The 18,154-nt window shown below is 37.3% G+C and overlaps 1 protein-coding gene across 1 annotated transcript; it reads left to right on the forward strand.

The window, feature by feature from the left end:
- The first annotated feature begins 934 nt into the window (after nt 1-934).
- On the forward strand, nt 935-14,589 carry LOC149562445 (methyltransferase FGSG_00040-like). Its single transcript, XM_089825943.1, has 2 exons — nt 935-2,950; nt 14,343-14,589. The coding sequence occupies exon 1, from the start codon at nt 1,202-1,204 to the stop codon at nt 2,930-2,932; it is 1,731 nt and encodes a 576-aa protein (XP_089682069.1). The 5' UTR covers nt 935-1,201; the 3' UTR covers nt 2,933-2,950; nt 14,343-14,589.
- Nucleotides 14,590-18,154: the final 3,565 nt, after the last annotated feature.

Consider the following 18,154-nt stretch of genomic DNA (forward strand, 5'->3'; position numbering starts at 1 on the left):
TCATAATAAATATTAAATATTGAAAAAATAATTAACTAATATAAATTTAGAATAAATAATATTAAATATATGGTTGAAATTTTAAAAATAATAATAAACATATATTACATATTAATATATTAAAAATTAAAAATTAGAAATGTTGTATTTACAATTGTGTATGTATAAAATAAAATAAAATATGAATTTATAGAATGTATTAAAATTTCATAGTCCAATAGGGCACCAAAAGTCAATTTTTTTTTTCATTCAAATCTCTATCCATCCAAAAGTAAGGAAAGGGCATTACGCCAATCAATTTCCATCGAAATAGCAATCACTTAGCTACTTAGGTACTTTGCAGAAAGCTCCAAAATAATGCAATGGCCTTCAAAAACCTATAGGGGAGAGGACCCAGTAGTTGAACACCCTAACTTCACGCTTATCAAAACCTTACGTAAAAATTTCAAATCGTTCCCAATTTTTTACAGTAGCTTATTTGGTGAGTCGCCTACTTATAACTAAGGTTTCAAGTCCACGTCACCTGGTATGATGCCACATCAACATGCTTTTTGCCAAGTTGTCCAAAACAGGGCAAAAAAAAGTGAGACCAATAATAACGCATAAAAGGTACCCAACTGATGTGGCATCACATTATTGGTTACTTTTTAAAACAAAAAGTACATTTTCATTCAATTTTGAGTAATTATCATTTAACAATTTTAAAGTCACAAGTATTGGTACAATTTTTTCAAAAAAATTGGACATTAAGTGAACAATTACTATCACAAAACTACCAGATCCTCTCCCCTAAATTAAACCGCCGCCGAAAGGGATTGTTTGTCCCCTGAATAATACTTCCAGCCGCTTCGTGATGGAGCAGTTGTATTTTTAATAATCAGAAATATAAGAACAAAGAATGATAAAAACAAGTATGTCCCGTCGGCAACAATTATGCGTTATTTGTCGTACGAAGAGGCGGTGCGGAGACGTTTACGCCAAAACGAAGGTGGCACGAAGAGGCGGTGCGGTAACGTGGCAGAAAAAACATTGTAGCGTTTTTAAGACATTTAAACTACATTTATAGCAGAAAAGGAAGGCATGTTGCTGGAGACACGAAAAAATTATGGAAGGTTATGGCGAACAGCTGAGAAATCATCTTGATTGAAAAGCTCAAGGAGTTGCAGGCCTCTCTATAATTCGTCAAATAATTTCTTGTTCTATGATGGATAATCCGATTTTGGCCTCCTACCTCGGAAATGCAGAAACTTCTTTGTGTAAAGATTTGCATGAATTGCGCAATAAGGGCAACAAGTGCTTCCGGGATGAGGATTGGAACATGGCCATTCAGTTTTACTCCAAATGCATAGACCTGGCTCTGTCTCACAACAAATTTGAGCCCCAAAGGGTGCCCTCTTCCTCAGACATCCAGGAAAAGGTGAAGGAAGCCCTTCTGTATTCGTATTCAAACAGGGCAGAGGCAAGGATTACGTTAAAAGAATACGGGGCTGCTGTACAAGACTGTGACAAGGCTTTAACTCTTGACGATAAGCACCTCAAGTCATTGTTTCGCAAAGGTCGTGCTTTTTACTATCTCAGAGAGTACAAGTTAGCTTGCCTATGCTTTGGCAGAGCTCTGCAGCAGTCCCCAACTGCAAAAGATATCCAAATGCACTATGAAAAATCAATGGAACTCAGCCGTCAGAACCAACAAGGTAAATTTGATCTCTCTGCATGTTTCTTAAACGTTTGTAGCAATGTACCTGAGTTTAGCAATTATATTGGTCCTGTCCTGATTAAAAGATCAGTAGGGCTGGGCAGAGGGTTGTTTACCACTGACGAGGTAGATATTGGGGATTTTCTGGTCGTGGACAACGCCATTGCATCTTCCTGCACCGAGATAACCAGATTGCGTGGAAACCATGAAAGAGTCATGAAATGTATGATAGAAGCAAGGAAAAAGCAGAGTCATGTTAAACGGGAACTAGGGGCCAAAGTCCTATCCTGTGCGGCGTCATCTCCAAGGATTATGCAGCAGCTAAAGTATCTTGCCGATTCAGATGAGATTAGGGCTCCACCCATGGATCTGTTTCGGATCAATAATGCCAGTTGGAATAATTTCGATATTCGCAATCATTGGGATCTAGACCAGCATAAACTTGCCAAGATTATTCTCAATGCGGGCTGTAACATAGAACCTATTGAAATAAATAGGGAGATAAATAGACAAAGAGAGAAATATGGTTTGTGGGTACTTCCCTCTTTCATTAAACATTCCTGTTATCCCAACGCCAATTGCATTGTCGTGGGAGAAGCCATGTTTATTATAGCTGCAAGAAAAATTGCTGCTGGAGAAGAAATAACAATCCCTTACATCGACACTCTTTATCCATTGCTCAGACGGGAAGCGGGATTCATGGGATGTAAGTGTGGTTGCAAGCGGTGCGTGTTAGAAAGATCCCTAGGATCACCGTTGCGGGAAATCGGGGGACTTGTGGAGGCCATGGATGCAACCATGCTCTCCGATCTTGAGTTATGGGAAATTGCTATGCGAGTGGAAAACATCATAGATGCCCTGACAACTGAAGAAAAGCACATGATAAGAGCCTCTTTTTTCCATCTCTACTACAATATTTTTGGATTAAAGCGCATTCATCCTAATGCCAGGACAACTTTGCCTTCTTATAGGGATGTATTCTATGCCATCCAAGAGGTTATTCCAGGGAATTATATGTGCCTTGAGGGGTTTGCAAAATATTCCGGTTATGCCCAGAACGATGTTGAAACAGACAAAGTACTTTTGCAGAAGGTCATGGGAGTATGCAGAGGATATATGGGAAACCACGAAGAAGGGCGTCTAAAAGCTGTATTGAATTCCGCTGCAACAGACGTCTTCAAACCGGGACTTGTTGTGTTCCTCTTCAGAAATATGAACAGCTGTGTTGGCGAGTAGAAGGAGCTCAAACACTAGGTGGAGTCTCTTTTTTCTGTGTGCGCGCTTTTTTGTTTATATATATGCGGTATGTTAATCAGCGATAGAGAATATGAAGTTTGTGGTACATAGCACTCGTATATGTGCAGCAGATGCTTATATGTTAGTGTGACCGAAATTTTGCCATGCTCTGCTATAGGCCCTCTTGCCAATCTTTTTACTGAAGATGAAATGCATAATTACTCGTATTGCCCACCTAAAATGTACATGTATATGATATTTCCCCCTATCTGGTTTTCTGGGAGTTTTGCTATTATCTACAAACTGTGTTTTATTTCACAACTGTTTTAAACAAAATTGGAACAATATAATCTGCATAAAAAGGTAATGCGTATTTTATTTTTCATCATGTTTTGATTCCAACTGTAAGATATCACCTCAAGATTTTAACCTGTGGTAAAATTCCAAAAGTTTTTCTTTCGAGAGTTCGGTTTTACAAAGTTTTCAACTTCTAATATGTCTTTCAATATAAATTTTAAGATCCGTTTGTTAAAAAACAAGTAGTAATGGATATAAAAAGGGCTTTTAAGGTTAATTTATTAGAAAAACATTGACTTTATTAGAAAAACATTGCTTTTTCAATCAAATAAATAGTAATGGATGAAAAAAGGGCTTTAAGTTTAAAGATTAATTTATTAGAAAAACATGGTTTTTTCAATCAAACAAATTGCAATGGATGGAAAAAGACATATTATTTAGAGAATTGTTTTCTAAAAAAAAAATGTTTTTTATCGATTAGTAAGAGTTGTTTTTCACAACAAGTCAAATTGTCACACTGTTCATACTAAAGCAAGTCAAAATTGTAAGACTTGTTTTCACAACAAGTCAAATTGTCATATTGTTATTAGGACTCTAGAATATTAAATCATTCTAGAGATGATTTGTATTGATAAGTACGAGATGTGTTTCATATGAAGGATGAAAAAAGGGCTATTGAGTAGAGAAAGAATTTTAGAAAATATTTGTGTTGATAAGGAAGAGGATTATATAATATTAAATCATTGTAGAGATGATTTGTATTGATAAATAGGAGATGTGTTTTACAGAAAGGGTGGAAAAAGGGCTATTAAGTAGAGAGAGAATTTTAGAAGAGATTTGTATTGATAAGTAAGAGCTGTTTTCTTAACAAGTCAAATTTGAGAGATAAAAAATCACCTCCTTATCAATATGACCATGCACATTGAAAAATTCGTTGCAAACCTTCTACTTATGGATACAAATCATCTTACTTATTTGTTATGTGGAATCATCTTACTCATCTGCTATGTGGATGTAACAAATGAGTTGTTTTTCACACTTAGCACTTGTTACGCCTAGGCGATAAAAAAATTCTTTGACCCAAGTTTCATTAGTGCAGCTAGGCCATGATCACAAAGGTGACTGGACAGCATGATAAGTCACCCATCCCAATACTAGTCTTGGTCAAGTGTGCTTGAGTACAAATTTTCCTCCCTGGTTGAGCCCATTTTGCTTGTAATCTCATTGACAAAACCTTTGACAACCGTTGTACCTCATGAACCATTCATTAGAAAGCTTGTAAGCCTGTTAATTTGCCAGAGGTCACCCATCTTGGTACTACTTTAGGTCAATGCGCTTAACTACAAACTTTCCTCCTTAGTCAAGCCCACTTTGTTTGCAATCCCATTGAGAAAACATTAAATGAGTGTTGTACCCCACGCACCATTCATTAAAAAAGCCTTAAGCCTAGGACTTCGCGAGAGGTCACCCATCCTAGTACTACTCTAGGTCAAGTGCGCCTAACTAAGGGTTTCCTCCTTGGTTAAGCGCACTATGCTTGCAATCTCATTGACAAAACCTAAACAGGTGTTGAATCCCATGAAACTTTCATTGAAAAGCCCTTAAAATTCAGTATGTGGGAGGTCGGTCAAGTGCACTTAACTACAGAGTTTCCTCCTTGATTAAGTCCACTTTGCTTGCAATTCTTTTGACAAAACCTTCAGCAAGTGTTTAACTCCATGAACTATTCATTAGGAAACCCATTAAGCCTGGTACTTCGTAGGATGTCACTCATCCCAAACTAATCTAGGTCAAGTGTGCTTAACTACAGTTTTCTCCCTGGTTAAGCTCACTTTCCTTGCAATCCCATTGACAGAACTTTCAACACATGTTTTACTGCATGTGCCATTAATTAGAAAGCCCTTAAGTCCAATGCTTCATGAGAGGTCACCATCCCAGTACTACTCCAGGTCAAATGCGCTTAGTTTCCAAGTTTCTTCCCTAGTTAAGCCGACTTTGCTTGCAATCCCATTGGCAAAACCTTCAACTTGTGTTATACCCCATAAATAATTCTTTAGAAAATTCCTTAAGCTCATCAATTGATTAGTAGGAGAAATTGTAAAATTGCTATCAAGATTCAGCTTACTAATTTTTTGAGTCAAACTCATTGACCCAAGTTTCATGAGTAGTGTGGCTCACAAGAATTCATCTCTTATAAGAATGAATGGATTCTTAGCACTCATTGCATCTAGGTGATATTTACAGAAGTGAAGCAGTAGGATTTTCTGAGAGGTGTCCATCCCAGTACTATTCCAGCTCAACTTTAGAAATCATTTTCTGAACTTTTTAACCCTTCCTGTACTACTCCAGCCCAAGCTTTAAGATTATTTTCTGAACTCCTTGTACCAACTAGATGAAATAAAGAATTTTAATTAAAAAAAAACAGCTATGACATCTGGAATCCCTGCCAAATGCAGAATAGAACAATATTTTTTTAAGTTTTCCACCTAGCGCTATTAAATGAGTGGCTCACAAAGCCAGTGGTCCTTGCGGAGAAGCACATGACAAAACATGTCAGACCTTATTTGAAATAATTATAATCTGAAGCAGAAATATAAAAGCACGTTTCTAAATTTTCAAAGAAGAATGGCTATGCATTCTCTCTGTTTTCGTTTTGGCTTTAATTTCTATCGCTGGACAACATTGCATCAATGGTTCATTCATCAAGCTCACAAGATAGAATGTTTTCTGATTTTATGAAAGATGGATGGTGCATATTAGAAAGATAGAAATAAATTATTGCTAAAGTAGGTCAATGGGACATCAGAAATACTCCAAGTGACAATAGCTTATAGGAATACTGCAAGTAATTCAAACAAGTTTATCAACGGCTGAATTTTTTTGGCAGTTGGTAATTGCTTTGTTCAACGATTTGTCAAGACTAAAACGTTGCCAAATAAAAGGAACGAGTATTAATTCCCTTGTGTGGTTGTGTGGCCTAGTATCAGGAAATTGTGATGTCTTATTAATAAGCAATTTTCTGATCGCTGTTGCATATCAGACTTTATTTCTTTATTTTCTTTTGGGGACAGTGGGAGAAGGCAATGTGGCGGGGGTATGGCACCTGTAGTGGCAAGCATTGAAGACCATCCAATGTTCAGAATCTCCAAACATACTATTTCAATATGTCTTCTTATAAAAGAAGCCCAAGCCAAGGGGATCTGTGATTTTAACCTAAGAACATCCATTCTCCAAAATGTTTACCTGTACATACTTTTTCCTTTCAATGCATTGATTTGCAAACTCTTAAAATAACAAAACAATGTAGCCAATAAAGATCACAACCTTGTTCAAAAAGCATCATACAGGTTCAAATCCTTATCAATCAATTAATGCAGATCTCCAGATCCAAATTTATCATATTAAGAGTGTAGGACAACTTACCCCAGACCTCAGTAAAGGCTGGCAAATAATCTCATCCAAAATTTAACCTAGCAAAATATAAACTTATAAACATGATTTTTCTTTCGTAATTGAAACAACCTAGCTCTTCAAGCTAATTAGCCTCTAAACCAACTCTAGTCTGTCATTGCGAAGGGATTTTAGGCAAAGCATAGATGCAACGGTTCAAAAGTCGACATTGCAATTGAGGAACCCTTGAAAATGGTTAATGAAATGACAATATCCATCAACCATATTCATAGATCAGAAAAGAAAAAAGTAGCAGATTCAGTAGCAATAGAGCAAATAGACAGAACAAAAGTAGGCGAACTTTTTCTAAATCCTCACTCCAACAAGGCTCTGCCTTAAATGCTTATAAATTGTCAAATGGCTTCCAAGCAGCAGAGAAATAAAAAAACATCTGAATGAAGAAACGGTTGTTGAATTTTAAGGTTTGGAAAGATTAAAATGAAAGGAGAAGAGCCTATATATAAAATTAGAGGAGTACTGAAGAGTTCTGATGATCTTTCATTTTACAAAAGCCTGATTTAAAACATCATGTTAACTAAGGTCATCACAATAATTTTTGCTCTCTCATTCTTAATGTTTTGTACCCTTACATTTAGTTTACTAAAACAATATTCAACTGTCCAATTTATCATTTCTAATTTTTACACGGTACACTTTGATATTGATTTGTGCCTATTATAAGGATACATTATACTAGCTAGAACAAAAACAAAATAAAAGTAAATTGCACAATACCGATGATGATGTGCCCTGAACCTTCCCACAGTAGGGATGATTTGGGCTGACACTAGCAACAGGATTCGTGTTGGCCAAGACGTGGAGAATTGTGCTTTGTGGAAGGGCTTATGCGGAGAATGTGGAAGAGATGAGAGTAATCTGACCTTAAATCTGTGTCACTCTAGAGCATTATTCTTTAGGGGGTTAGATTATATGCGAATAGTTGGGGGAAGAAGGGTGGATACGTGGCATGCTAGTGGATAGTTCAGTTGCCTTGGCCATGCTTCCACATTTTTAGGTGATTTTGATTGGTATCTATAACCTGTTTCAAAAGCATCTCTTAAGCATAAATGATCAATGTCAAGTTGGTAATGAAGGATGTTTTGAAAGAAAGTGCAAATATGGAGGATTGAAGAAGGGCGTGGTAGATGAAACTGCCAACACCAGACTTTGCATTATGTTCCAGAGCACAAATGGGGCCTGGAACAATTAAATGCTATTAGGTAATTTTGTCACAAATGTCATGATGAACAATAGAAGTGGATTGATTTTGGACATCTTTGTATATAAATTGTTGAACATTTTCATTTTAAATGAGTACTGGTATTGATGCAAGAATAGATTAAAGTGTTTATACAGTGATGGGGGCACAACCCAAGAACAGAATGGACACAACAGAAAAGGGGAAATTATATTAATTGAGAAATAAACTAGTACATTCAGTATAGAGAAAATAAACTTCAAAACATGCCCTAAGGGCTTACAATAGCATAAATGTGGAGATAATTTCTCCTTTCAGTACCTCCTCTCAAACTCCACTCCGAACTGCCTTTTACAATGCCAGAAATCTCCTTAAATAGACCCCGAAGGGTTAAGGACTAGGAGTACATTCTAGAAAGTGCTAGTAGGCATCCACCGATCAAATAAAAGGTTCCAGAAGCTGCATTAGAAGTTGGTGCAAATTTAGAAGAATCTAAAAACGGTAACCGAACTTTCGGGAGGCATAACTTTTGAACTGTAGCTCCGATTGACGAACCGTTTACATTTCCGGAAAGCTCTCGAAGCGCTCTATAGCCCTATGGACCAGCTTCGCTCGTCCCCCATTTTTCGGCCCTTTTCGAGGTCATTTAATGCCCCTAACCTGACTTTGAAGCATTCTTAGGAGGTCTCCAAAACCTGAAAAACTGCAATAACTTTCAAACCGTGGGGCCTTTTGACTTGATTCTTTTTCTGGAATGCTCTAAGTCATAATTACATTCATCTAGCCAATTCATACTTTCTAGTTTACAAAAATGATGGCCCAATTACATGCTCCTATTTTTTTGGGATTTTCTAGCACACTGATAGTGGAACTGTGAGAGTTGGAACCTTTATTTGACCCAAATGGGTATCCAAAAATGAAAACACATGAAACAGAAACCAACTCTAAGTACATTTTTTTTTGGGTGACACAGGATTGCCCTTATACCTCTGGATGCTCCTGCATCAGACACGCAGGGTAGATTGAAAAGTGACCCTGTCACTTTATGAATGGTAGAGGAAATCCCAAATGGGAAACCTCAGCTGCTGAAATCCAAGTTGAGTCCTCGATCGGTCGTCCTTTCCATTTGACCAAATACTCTTCATACTGCCTGTTTTTGGTACTCCTACCCACACAATGATCTAGAATGTCTTCTATCTCCTCCTTAGAAGCAGGAATTGGACATGGCTCTAACACCAGCTCCTCATCTGCACCATCATCATGATACTCTGTTAAATTTGCAATGTTGAAAATGGGAGAAATGTGAATACCATTTGGCAGCTCCACTTCATATGCATTTCCTGAGTCATGTTTCTTCAAAATTTTGCAGGGGCCAAATTTTTTCATTTTCAGCTTGTTGTAAGTACTGGCTGGAAATCTTTCTTTTTGTAAGTGCACCATGACTAGATCCCCTACTTGGAATTCCTTATGTCTTCTCCTTTGATCAGCCCTAGCTTTATACTCTTGATTCATCTTGGTAATGTGTGCCTGAACCTCCTCATGTAGACGCTTGATATGTTCAGCAAATTCTTCCGCGTCAGCACTTGTCCTCTCCCCTTGCTCTATCTTCCTCAGCTTTGGTGCAGTCCTTGGGCTACTCCCATATACAATTTGGAATGGTGATTTTCCAGTACTCCTATTTACAGAGTTATTATAAGCAAACTCTGCCTGTGGTAGAATCAAATCCCATCCCTTGGGCTTATCCCCAACTAAACATCTCAGCAAATTGCCCAGACTTCTATTTACCACTTCTGTTTGGCCGTCAGTCTGCGAGTGATGCGTGGAACTGAATTTTAGGTCTGTTCTCAACTTCTTCCACAATGTCCTCCAGAAATACCCCACAAATTTAGTATCTCTGTCATAAACTATACTCCTTGGGAGTCCATGTAGTCTTACCACCTCTTTGAAAAACAAGTCTGCAATATGGACAGCATCATGAGTTTTGTGGCATGGAATGAAATGTGCTATTTTGGAAAACCTATCAACCACCACGAATACTGAGTCATTACCCCTTTGTGTCCTTGGCAATCCAAGAACAAAATCCATACTTATGTCCTCCCATGGCCTTGATGGAATAGGCAATGGCTGATATAGGCCAGTATTGTGACTAAACCCCTGGCAACTTGACAAACTTGGCAACTCTGTATAAACTTCTTCACATCCTGTGATATTTGAAGCCAAAAATAATGTTCTCTCAGAATGGCAATGGTCTTATCTCGACCAAAATGTCCTGCCATCCCTCCATTGTGTTTCTCCTTAATCAAATTTTCCCTCATGGAACTCCTTGGAATTCACAATTGACTACCCTTGAACAACATGCCATCCTGAATCAAATAGTCTAACCACTTGGTTCTATCTACAACAACGGGCTCTCTACAAGCTTTTCATGCTTCAGCAAAATTAGGATCCTCGGGGTACAAATTCTTGAGTTCATCAAAACCAACTACTTCAACCTGCATTACTATAAGCAACAACTGTCTCCTACTTAGTGCATCTGCAACCCTATTAGATTTTCCACTTCTATGCTTCAACACAAATGTATAACTCTGCAAGAACTCTACCCACTTCATATGCCTCTGATTCAATTTACCTTGGCTATTTAGGTACTGTAATGCCTGATGATCAGTATACAAAACAAATTCCTTTGGCAATAAATAATGCCTCCATTTCTTTAAGGCCTGAACTATTGCATAGAACTCTTGATCATAAACAGAATACTTCTTCTTTGCATCATTCAATTTTTCACTAAAATATGCAATAGGCTTACCTTCTTGGCTTAATACAGCCCCAATAGCGCTGCCACTGGCATCACAATCCACTTGGAAAACCTTTCTAAAATTTGGAAGTGCCAACACAGGTTGTTCTGTTACCTTCTTCAACAATTCAAAACTTCTCGCAGCTGCTGCAGTCCATTTGAACTCTTTTCTATCCCCTCTTATTGTATCAGTTAGGGGTGCACATATGCCACTGAAATTCTTAATAAACTTCCTGTAAAAACTAACCAGACCATGAAATGATCTTACCTTAGTAGCAGACCTTGGAGTAGGCCATTCCAAGATGGCTTTTACCTTCTCTGGATCCATTTTGAGACCTTCAGGTGATATAACAAACCCCAAATAGACTAACTCCCTTTTTGCAAAGATACACTTCTTCAGATTAATTAACAGTTTCTCTTCCCTTAGCCTTTCAAGGACACTACAAATATGAAATAAATGTTCTTCCAAAGTCTTGCTGAAAATTAAAATATCATCCAAATAAACAATAACAAATTTTCCCAAGAACTTCTTAAGTACCTCATTCATGAGCCGCATGAAGGTGCTTGGGGCGTTCGTCAATCCAAAGGGCATGACTAACCACTCATAAAGACCCTCCTTGGTCTTGAAGGCTGTTTTCCACTCATCTCCTTCTCGAATCTGTATCTGGTGATAACCACTCTTCAGATCTATCTTTGTGAAGTACTGAGCTCCACTCAAGCAGTCCATAAGATCATCCATCCTTGGCAAAGGAAACCTATACTTGATGGTTATCCTATTTATAGCTCGAGAATCTGTACACATCCTCCACTCTCCATCCTTCTTTGGTGCGAGTACTGCAGGTACTGCACATGGACTCAGGCTCTCTCGAATCAAGCCCTTCCTCAACAGCTCCTGAACCTGTCTATTTAGCTCCTTTGTTTCAGTAGGAGTCATCCTGTGAGCAACGTTGTTAGGCAAACTAGCTCCTGGAATCAGATCTATCTGATGACTGATTTGCCTTACTGGTAGCAATCCATCTGGAACATTATCAGAGATAATATCTCCAAACTCCCCTAGTAAATTTGAAACTTCAAGTGGTATTTCACTACTACCTTCTTTATCTTTCCTAGGAATCAAAGCATAGCACATATGCTGATGTTTCATGCCATCTAAAAACTTCCTTTCATCAACAAGACAAATCCTAGCACTGCTACATACCTTTTCACCTTTCTTTTTCATGGGCTTCAATTTGTGGCGAACTCCATCCTTTGTCAGAGAGTATGTGTTTGCATGTCCATCATGTATTGCATGTCTATCAAACTGCCATGGTCTACCCAACAATAGATGGCAAACGTCCATCGAAATAACATCACAGAGAACTTCATCATGGTAACTCCCAATTTTGAATTTCACTAAACATTGTTCACTTACCAGGACCTTATGATCATCTTTTACCCAAGCAATCCGATAGGGCTGGGGATGTTGCTCTCTCTTGAGCTTCAGCTTAGAGACCATCTCTTCTGATACCAAGTTATCAGTGCTACCACCATCAATGATCACGTCACAAGATTTATCCTCACACTTGCATCTGGTACAGAACAAACTCCTCCGTTGTCCTGGTTCAATCTCACCACTTAGTAGGACTCTTTCATTTACCAAGGTCTCTCCTCTTTCTACATCCTCTGAATGTGATGATTGTGCATCCTCATCCACATGAGCAACCCTAGCTTGGCCCTCAGCTCTCCTATCTGTCCTTCCTTGTCGTTGAGGGCATTCAAAGGCACGATGACCTTCTTCATTGCAATGGAAACAAGTACCACGGAAGCCTCCTCTTCCTTGTCCATGTCCTCTACCTCTTCCTCTCTGATTTCCAAAGTCTTGATCATGGGAGCGGTTGAAACCCTCATTCCTCTGGTTCCTGCTAGTACCCACATCTTCATTTTTCTTTTGGGTTTCATTGCGGCCTCCAGATGATCTACCACTTCCCCTTCCTCTTTGACCGCGCCCTCTTTGTCTTCCTTCAAACCTTTTATTCAGCTTCTCTTCAACTCGTAGGGCAAACTGGTATGCCTCTTCAATGCTGGTCATTCTTACCAGACTTAATTCCTCTTGGATGCTAGGTCGCAACCCACTGATATAATGAGCAACCTTCTCCTTATTTGCTTCTGCATGCCCCGCTCTAATCAAGAGTCGGTAAAATTCCTCTGTATATTCTTTGACTGATCTTCCTGCTTGCTTTAACCCATGCATCTTCTTAAACAAATCAAGCTCGTAGTCCACAGGAATGAACCGCTTCTTCAATTTGTCCACCATGCGATCCCATCTTGTGATCTCCTTTCCTCTTCTGTTTCTTTCCAATTGAACCTCTTGCCACCAGATTTTGGCATGGCCTTTCAGTTTGGCCTTTGCAAACTTAACCCTATTTGGGTCCCTGATATCCTCATACTCAAAGTATTCTTCCAGTTCATTGATCCAATCGATCAACTCATCTGGTTTCAGATTTCCTGAAAATACACTCACTTCAATTGTGGGTCTTTTCCCAAACTTAGTAATGGCCCTAAAAAGCCTTTCCTCTGCATGATTCAGAACTTCCCCGTCAAATTCCCCTTCTGGTCCAATTTTGTCTTCTTCGTTGTCATCTTCACTTTCATCACCTGCGACCACAATTGATCCTCTACGGAGCTCCTCCTGCAATGCTTGTACTTGCCTTTGGAGGGCTCTAACCTCCTCAGGATTAATAGCTCTAGCCTTTCCGCCACGCTTTCTTCGTGGAGGCATCTTCTTAACTCAAACCCACAACCACACAGTCCTGGTGCAAACTGCCTCACAGTTGGCGCTCTGTCTACACACTCAGAAAAATCAGCTCTGATACCACTTGATGGGGGCACAACCCAAGAACAAAATGGACACAATAGAAAAGGGGAAATTATATTAACTGAGAAATAAACTAGTACATTCAGTACAGAGAAAATAAACTTCAAAACATGCCCTAAGGGCTTACAATAGTATAAATGTGGAGATAATTTCTCCTTTCAGTACTTCCTTTCAAACTCCACTCCGAACTGCCTTTTACAATGCCAGAAATCTCCTTAAATAGACCCCGAAGGGTTAAGGACTAGGATTACATTCTAGAAAGTGCTAGTAGGCATCTACCGACCAAATAGAAGGTTCCAGAAGCTGCGTTAGAAGTTGGTGCAAATCTAGAAGAATCTAGAAATGGTTACCGAACTTCCGGGAGGCATAACTTTTGAACCGTAGCTCCGATTGATGAACCGTTTACATTTCCAGAAAGCTCTCGAAGCGCTCTATAGCCCTATGGACCAGCTTCGCTCGTCCCCCATTTTTCGGCCCTTTTCGAGGTCATTTAATGCCCCTAATCTAACTTTGAAGCATTCTTAGGAGGTCTCCAAAATCCGAAAAACTGCAATAACTTTCAAACCGTGGGGCTTTTTGACCTGATTCTTTTTCTGGAATGCTCTAAATAATAATTACATTCATCTAGCCAATTCATACTTTCTAGTTTACCAAAATGATGGCCCAATTACATACTCCTATTTTTTTGGGATTTTCTAGCACACTGATAGTGGAACTGTGAGAGTTGGAACTTTTATTTGACCCAAATGGGTATCCAAAAATGAAAACACATGAAACAGAAACTAACTCTAAGTACATTTTTTTTTGGGTGACACAGGATTGCTCTTATACCTCTGGATGCTCCTGCATCATACAGGGAACAAGAAGCTTTGGCGAGGAGCATGGCTTTATAAGTCCAAATAGAGAACAAAAGAGTCTTCATTATATATATATATATATATATATAGGCATGCACCATAAAGGGCTTAGTCATTGTTCATAGCATGAATTGAATGGAAAGTCAAGACATTGAAGAAGGTTAAAGGATGAAAGGATTAATCAAAGAGAAGGTTGTTTGAAGCAAAGAGAGGAAAGGAAATCTCATGGATTTCTATAGTCATCTTTGGGCAAAGCAATCTGAACATGTGTTGAATTTGATTTTTCATAGCTGTGAATTTTCATTAGTTAATGATTTTTCTTACTGTTTACCATCATGAATGGTTCAGATCCATTTTGAAGTTATTTGAATCGCTAAATCTATAGTTGAAAAGAACCAAAAGAATAGATTAGAAATGAGAATGATCACGAAGCAATAAACGAGACCTTGTAGCTTAGTTACAGGAAGCCATAAATGCATGACCCAAAATAGAAGAATGATTATAGGTTGATGGATTATTGTTTTGACATATTGCAAGAGCTCTTCTTCTCAGTAAAAATGAAGACTTCTTTGATTGTCTCTATCCTAAAAAGGAACAATCACCACCCTAGATTCTCAAAATCTGTCTATTGTAATTCCAAAACCACCATCATGTTTTTTGTTTTCTCAAAAACCCTTGGAAATTAACAATCCGCACCTTAAATCATCAACTCACAGTCTTACATGGTGTTGTCCTCTCCAAGATTCTTGAGAACCTTACCAAGCTCCTCTGTAGAAAATCATTTTACAAATGCAAAACTAGTGTCAAGCCAAATTCCATAACAATTGTCAGCATCCCGATTAGAGCATCTTGCCTATCATGTGAAAAATTAAAATGCATATGAAAGCATAGGCATACCTCTAGCAACACGTGCTCTTTCACATCCTGGCATGTTGTCTCTCTGCTTTTATTACGAGGGCAACAAATGTTTCAGAATGCTCTTTTGACAGTGATGGTAACCCTAAACCCAGTCAATAGGCCTAATATATGAATGAATCTACTAAAATAAATTTAAGATTATATCTCAACATTAATTTATTTTAAGATTCCATCCAAACATTAAAGTCCAGTGTTTGAATGCCTCGACTCTTGCAAAATGCCAGGTTTCTAAGAAAATAAGCGGATTTTTAAAGAAAAATTAACCCACCTCTTATTCTTCGACGAAAATTCAAATTGTTCATTGGTGTGTGTATAGGAATGATTCTATGGATCTTCTGCACGATTACTTTCTATGAATATAGAAGGCACAAATAAAGATGGAAGATCTGAAGAAACCAGGATTGTGGTGTCTACATAGTAGATATGTTTTCAGGTTAGTTACTGGTCAGGAATGGACATTGAAAGACCTCAAGGAATGGACCTTGAAAGACCTCCTATGTTTGTATTTTGCCTTAAGCCAAGAGGATTGGATGTTCCAAATAAGACACAAAAACAAAGATCACACAGGAAGTTTAATGCAGGACATCACATTAATTTAAGAGATCAGAGAATGTCATTAGTCTAGCACCCAGAAGACACAATTGGGCTAGTTTTGGGTAAGACACTTATTCAGATGCGTTGGGTATCTCTGAAATTCTAGCCCTTCAGAAATTGAGACGACCGTAGTGCAGTTTCTTCAGAAGCAACCATACAAGTGAATTATATGGATGTTTGATACAAGATGAACAGGGAATACCAACGAAAGAAGAAGATGTAAAGGAAATCAAAGAAGAAAGTTTTTACTTTTTGTGGCCTTCTAAAGATCCACAACAAGAGGGAACTTCCCATTGTGAACTGGACAAAAGAGAAGAACATGTTTCTTATTGGGATACTTGGACTTGTGATCAACAGAATAATTCATCATTGGTAGTCTCCGATTATAGTCTTTCGAGTCCAAATTCTACACAGCCACAAACTGGCTTTGGTTTTGATGCAGAGCTAAGGGTATTAGATGCATAAAATGTTGCATGTGTTACAGCTGAAGTTGTTGCCACTTAACGTTCAAGGGCTCAGAGGCTGCTTGATCATAAGGAAAACCTTGTAGAACATAAAGCTACTTGTAGTTATTGCGGTGACTATACAAGCTTCAGAATGAGACCGTCGAGAAGAAATTAGCAACATGATAGAAGAGTCTAGAGGAGCATATTTTGGGCATTGGCAGCCTTGGAGGATAGATCCTTCTGTTGATGGAAGGATGAAACAGTAGAAATTGTTTCGTGCCCTGGGTCAGACTACTTTATGGAAAATACTCAAATTACAACTGTTGGATCCTCTTCCCTTAAATGTGGTACAGATTCAGATTCAAATGTAGTACAAGAAGAGCCACTCATGTCAGATTAAATGTGGTACAAGAAGAGCCACTCATGTCAGATTAATACATGGCTTGAAACTACAGTGTATTAGAGATGCCTTTTTTGAATATCTTCCTTCTGTGGGAAGTTGGTATATTTTTCTATGCTGGAAGGGGTGGAGGTGGTGAGACCTCTCAGGTCTCACTAATTTCTATTTATTGGTGTTCTGTTTTGGTTGTTTGGATGAATGTTGATTCAGTTTAACATATGACATAGCATTTTATAACATTTCAGCAAATCAATGGGATTTTGGGTAGATCGAGTTGGTGCCCTACATTTGTAATATTAAGTGCGAGATATTGAAATGTGGGAGCATAAAGTATCTGCTACAATACGACCCAAAAAAATAAAAATAAAATCATCCAAGTCCAAATTTCTCTTTTCACTAAAAGGGATTATGATAGTTGGAAAATTTCTTTCTTATAAAAAAATAAAAAAAATAAAAAAAGGAATGAAAATTAATTTAAAACTTTAATTTCTCTAATCAGCATAATCAATATCATCATTCAACTTCAAATTTAATTTAAAAAAAATGAAAAATAATAATGAAAAGTAATTTAAAACTTAATTTCTCTAATTAGCATAATCAATATCATCATTCGACTTCAAATTTTTTTTTTTTGATTTTTTAAGAAAAATTGAATACGCAAACATCACTCAACTTCAATTTTCTCCATTTTTAGAAAATCTTTAAATGGAATAAGCTAACTAAGATAGAAAATTGAGTACATCACTCATCTTAAAATTTTATGACTTTTAGAAAATCTTTAAATTGAAAACCTTTTATGTTAAAATTAAATTGAATACCTTTTTAAAATTGAATATATAAACTAAGATGGAAAATTGAGTACGAATTTCAATTTTTTTTGACTTTTAGAAACCAAGGTGGAAACTTGAATATGCAAATCTAAGTTACTAGTGGACAAAACAAGTAGTGGACAAAAGGTACTATGTTTAGAGTACAGGAAGAGCATAGGAATATAACTTTTTTCTTTCTCATTTTTTAAGAAAAAATGAATATGCAAACATCACTCAACTTCAATTTTCTCCATTTTTAGAAATTCTTTAAATTGAATAAGCTAACTAAGATAGAAAATTGAGTACATCACTCAATTTCAAAATTTTTGACTTATAGAAAATCTTTAAATTGATTTAATTTTTTTTTTGAATATGTAAAGCTAAGATAGAAAATTGAGTATGTCACTCAACTTCAAAATTTTGGACGTTTAGAAAATCTTTAAATTGAAAACCTTTTAAAAAATTAAATTAAATGGAATACTTGGTTTAAATTGAGAATGTAAACTAAAATGGGAAGTTGAATACTATCACTCAATTTCAATTTTTTTAACTTTCTAACAATCTTTAAATTGAATTTAAAAAAAAAATTGAATATGTAAACAAAG

The sequence above is a fragment of the Cupressus sempervirens genome, chromosome 4, assembly GCF_028749045.1.
Source record: "Cupressus sempervirens isolate cs-2001-9-10 chromosome 4, ASM2874904v1, whole genome shotgun sequence".
Lineage (NCBI taxonomy): Eukaryota > Viridiplantae > Streptophyta > Pinopsida > Cupressales > Cupressaceae > Cupressus > Cupressus sempervirens.

Bases quoted from the DNA above. Each gene is read 5' to 3' on its own strand.
- LOC149562445 (XM_089825943.1), top strand. From the start codon at position 1,202: ATGATGGATAATCCGATTTTGGCCTCCTACCTCGGAAATGCAGAAACT.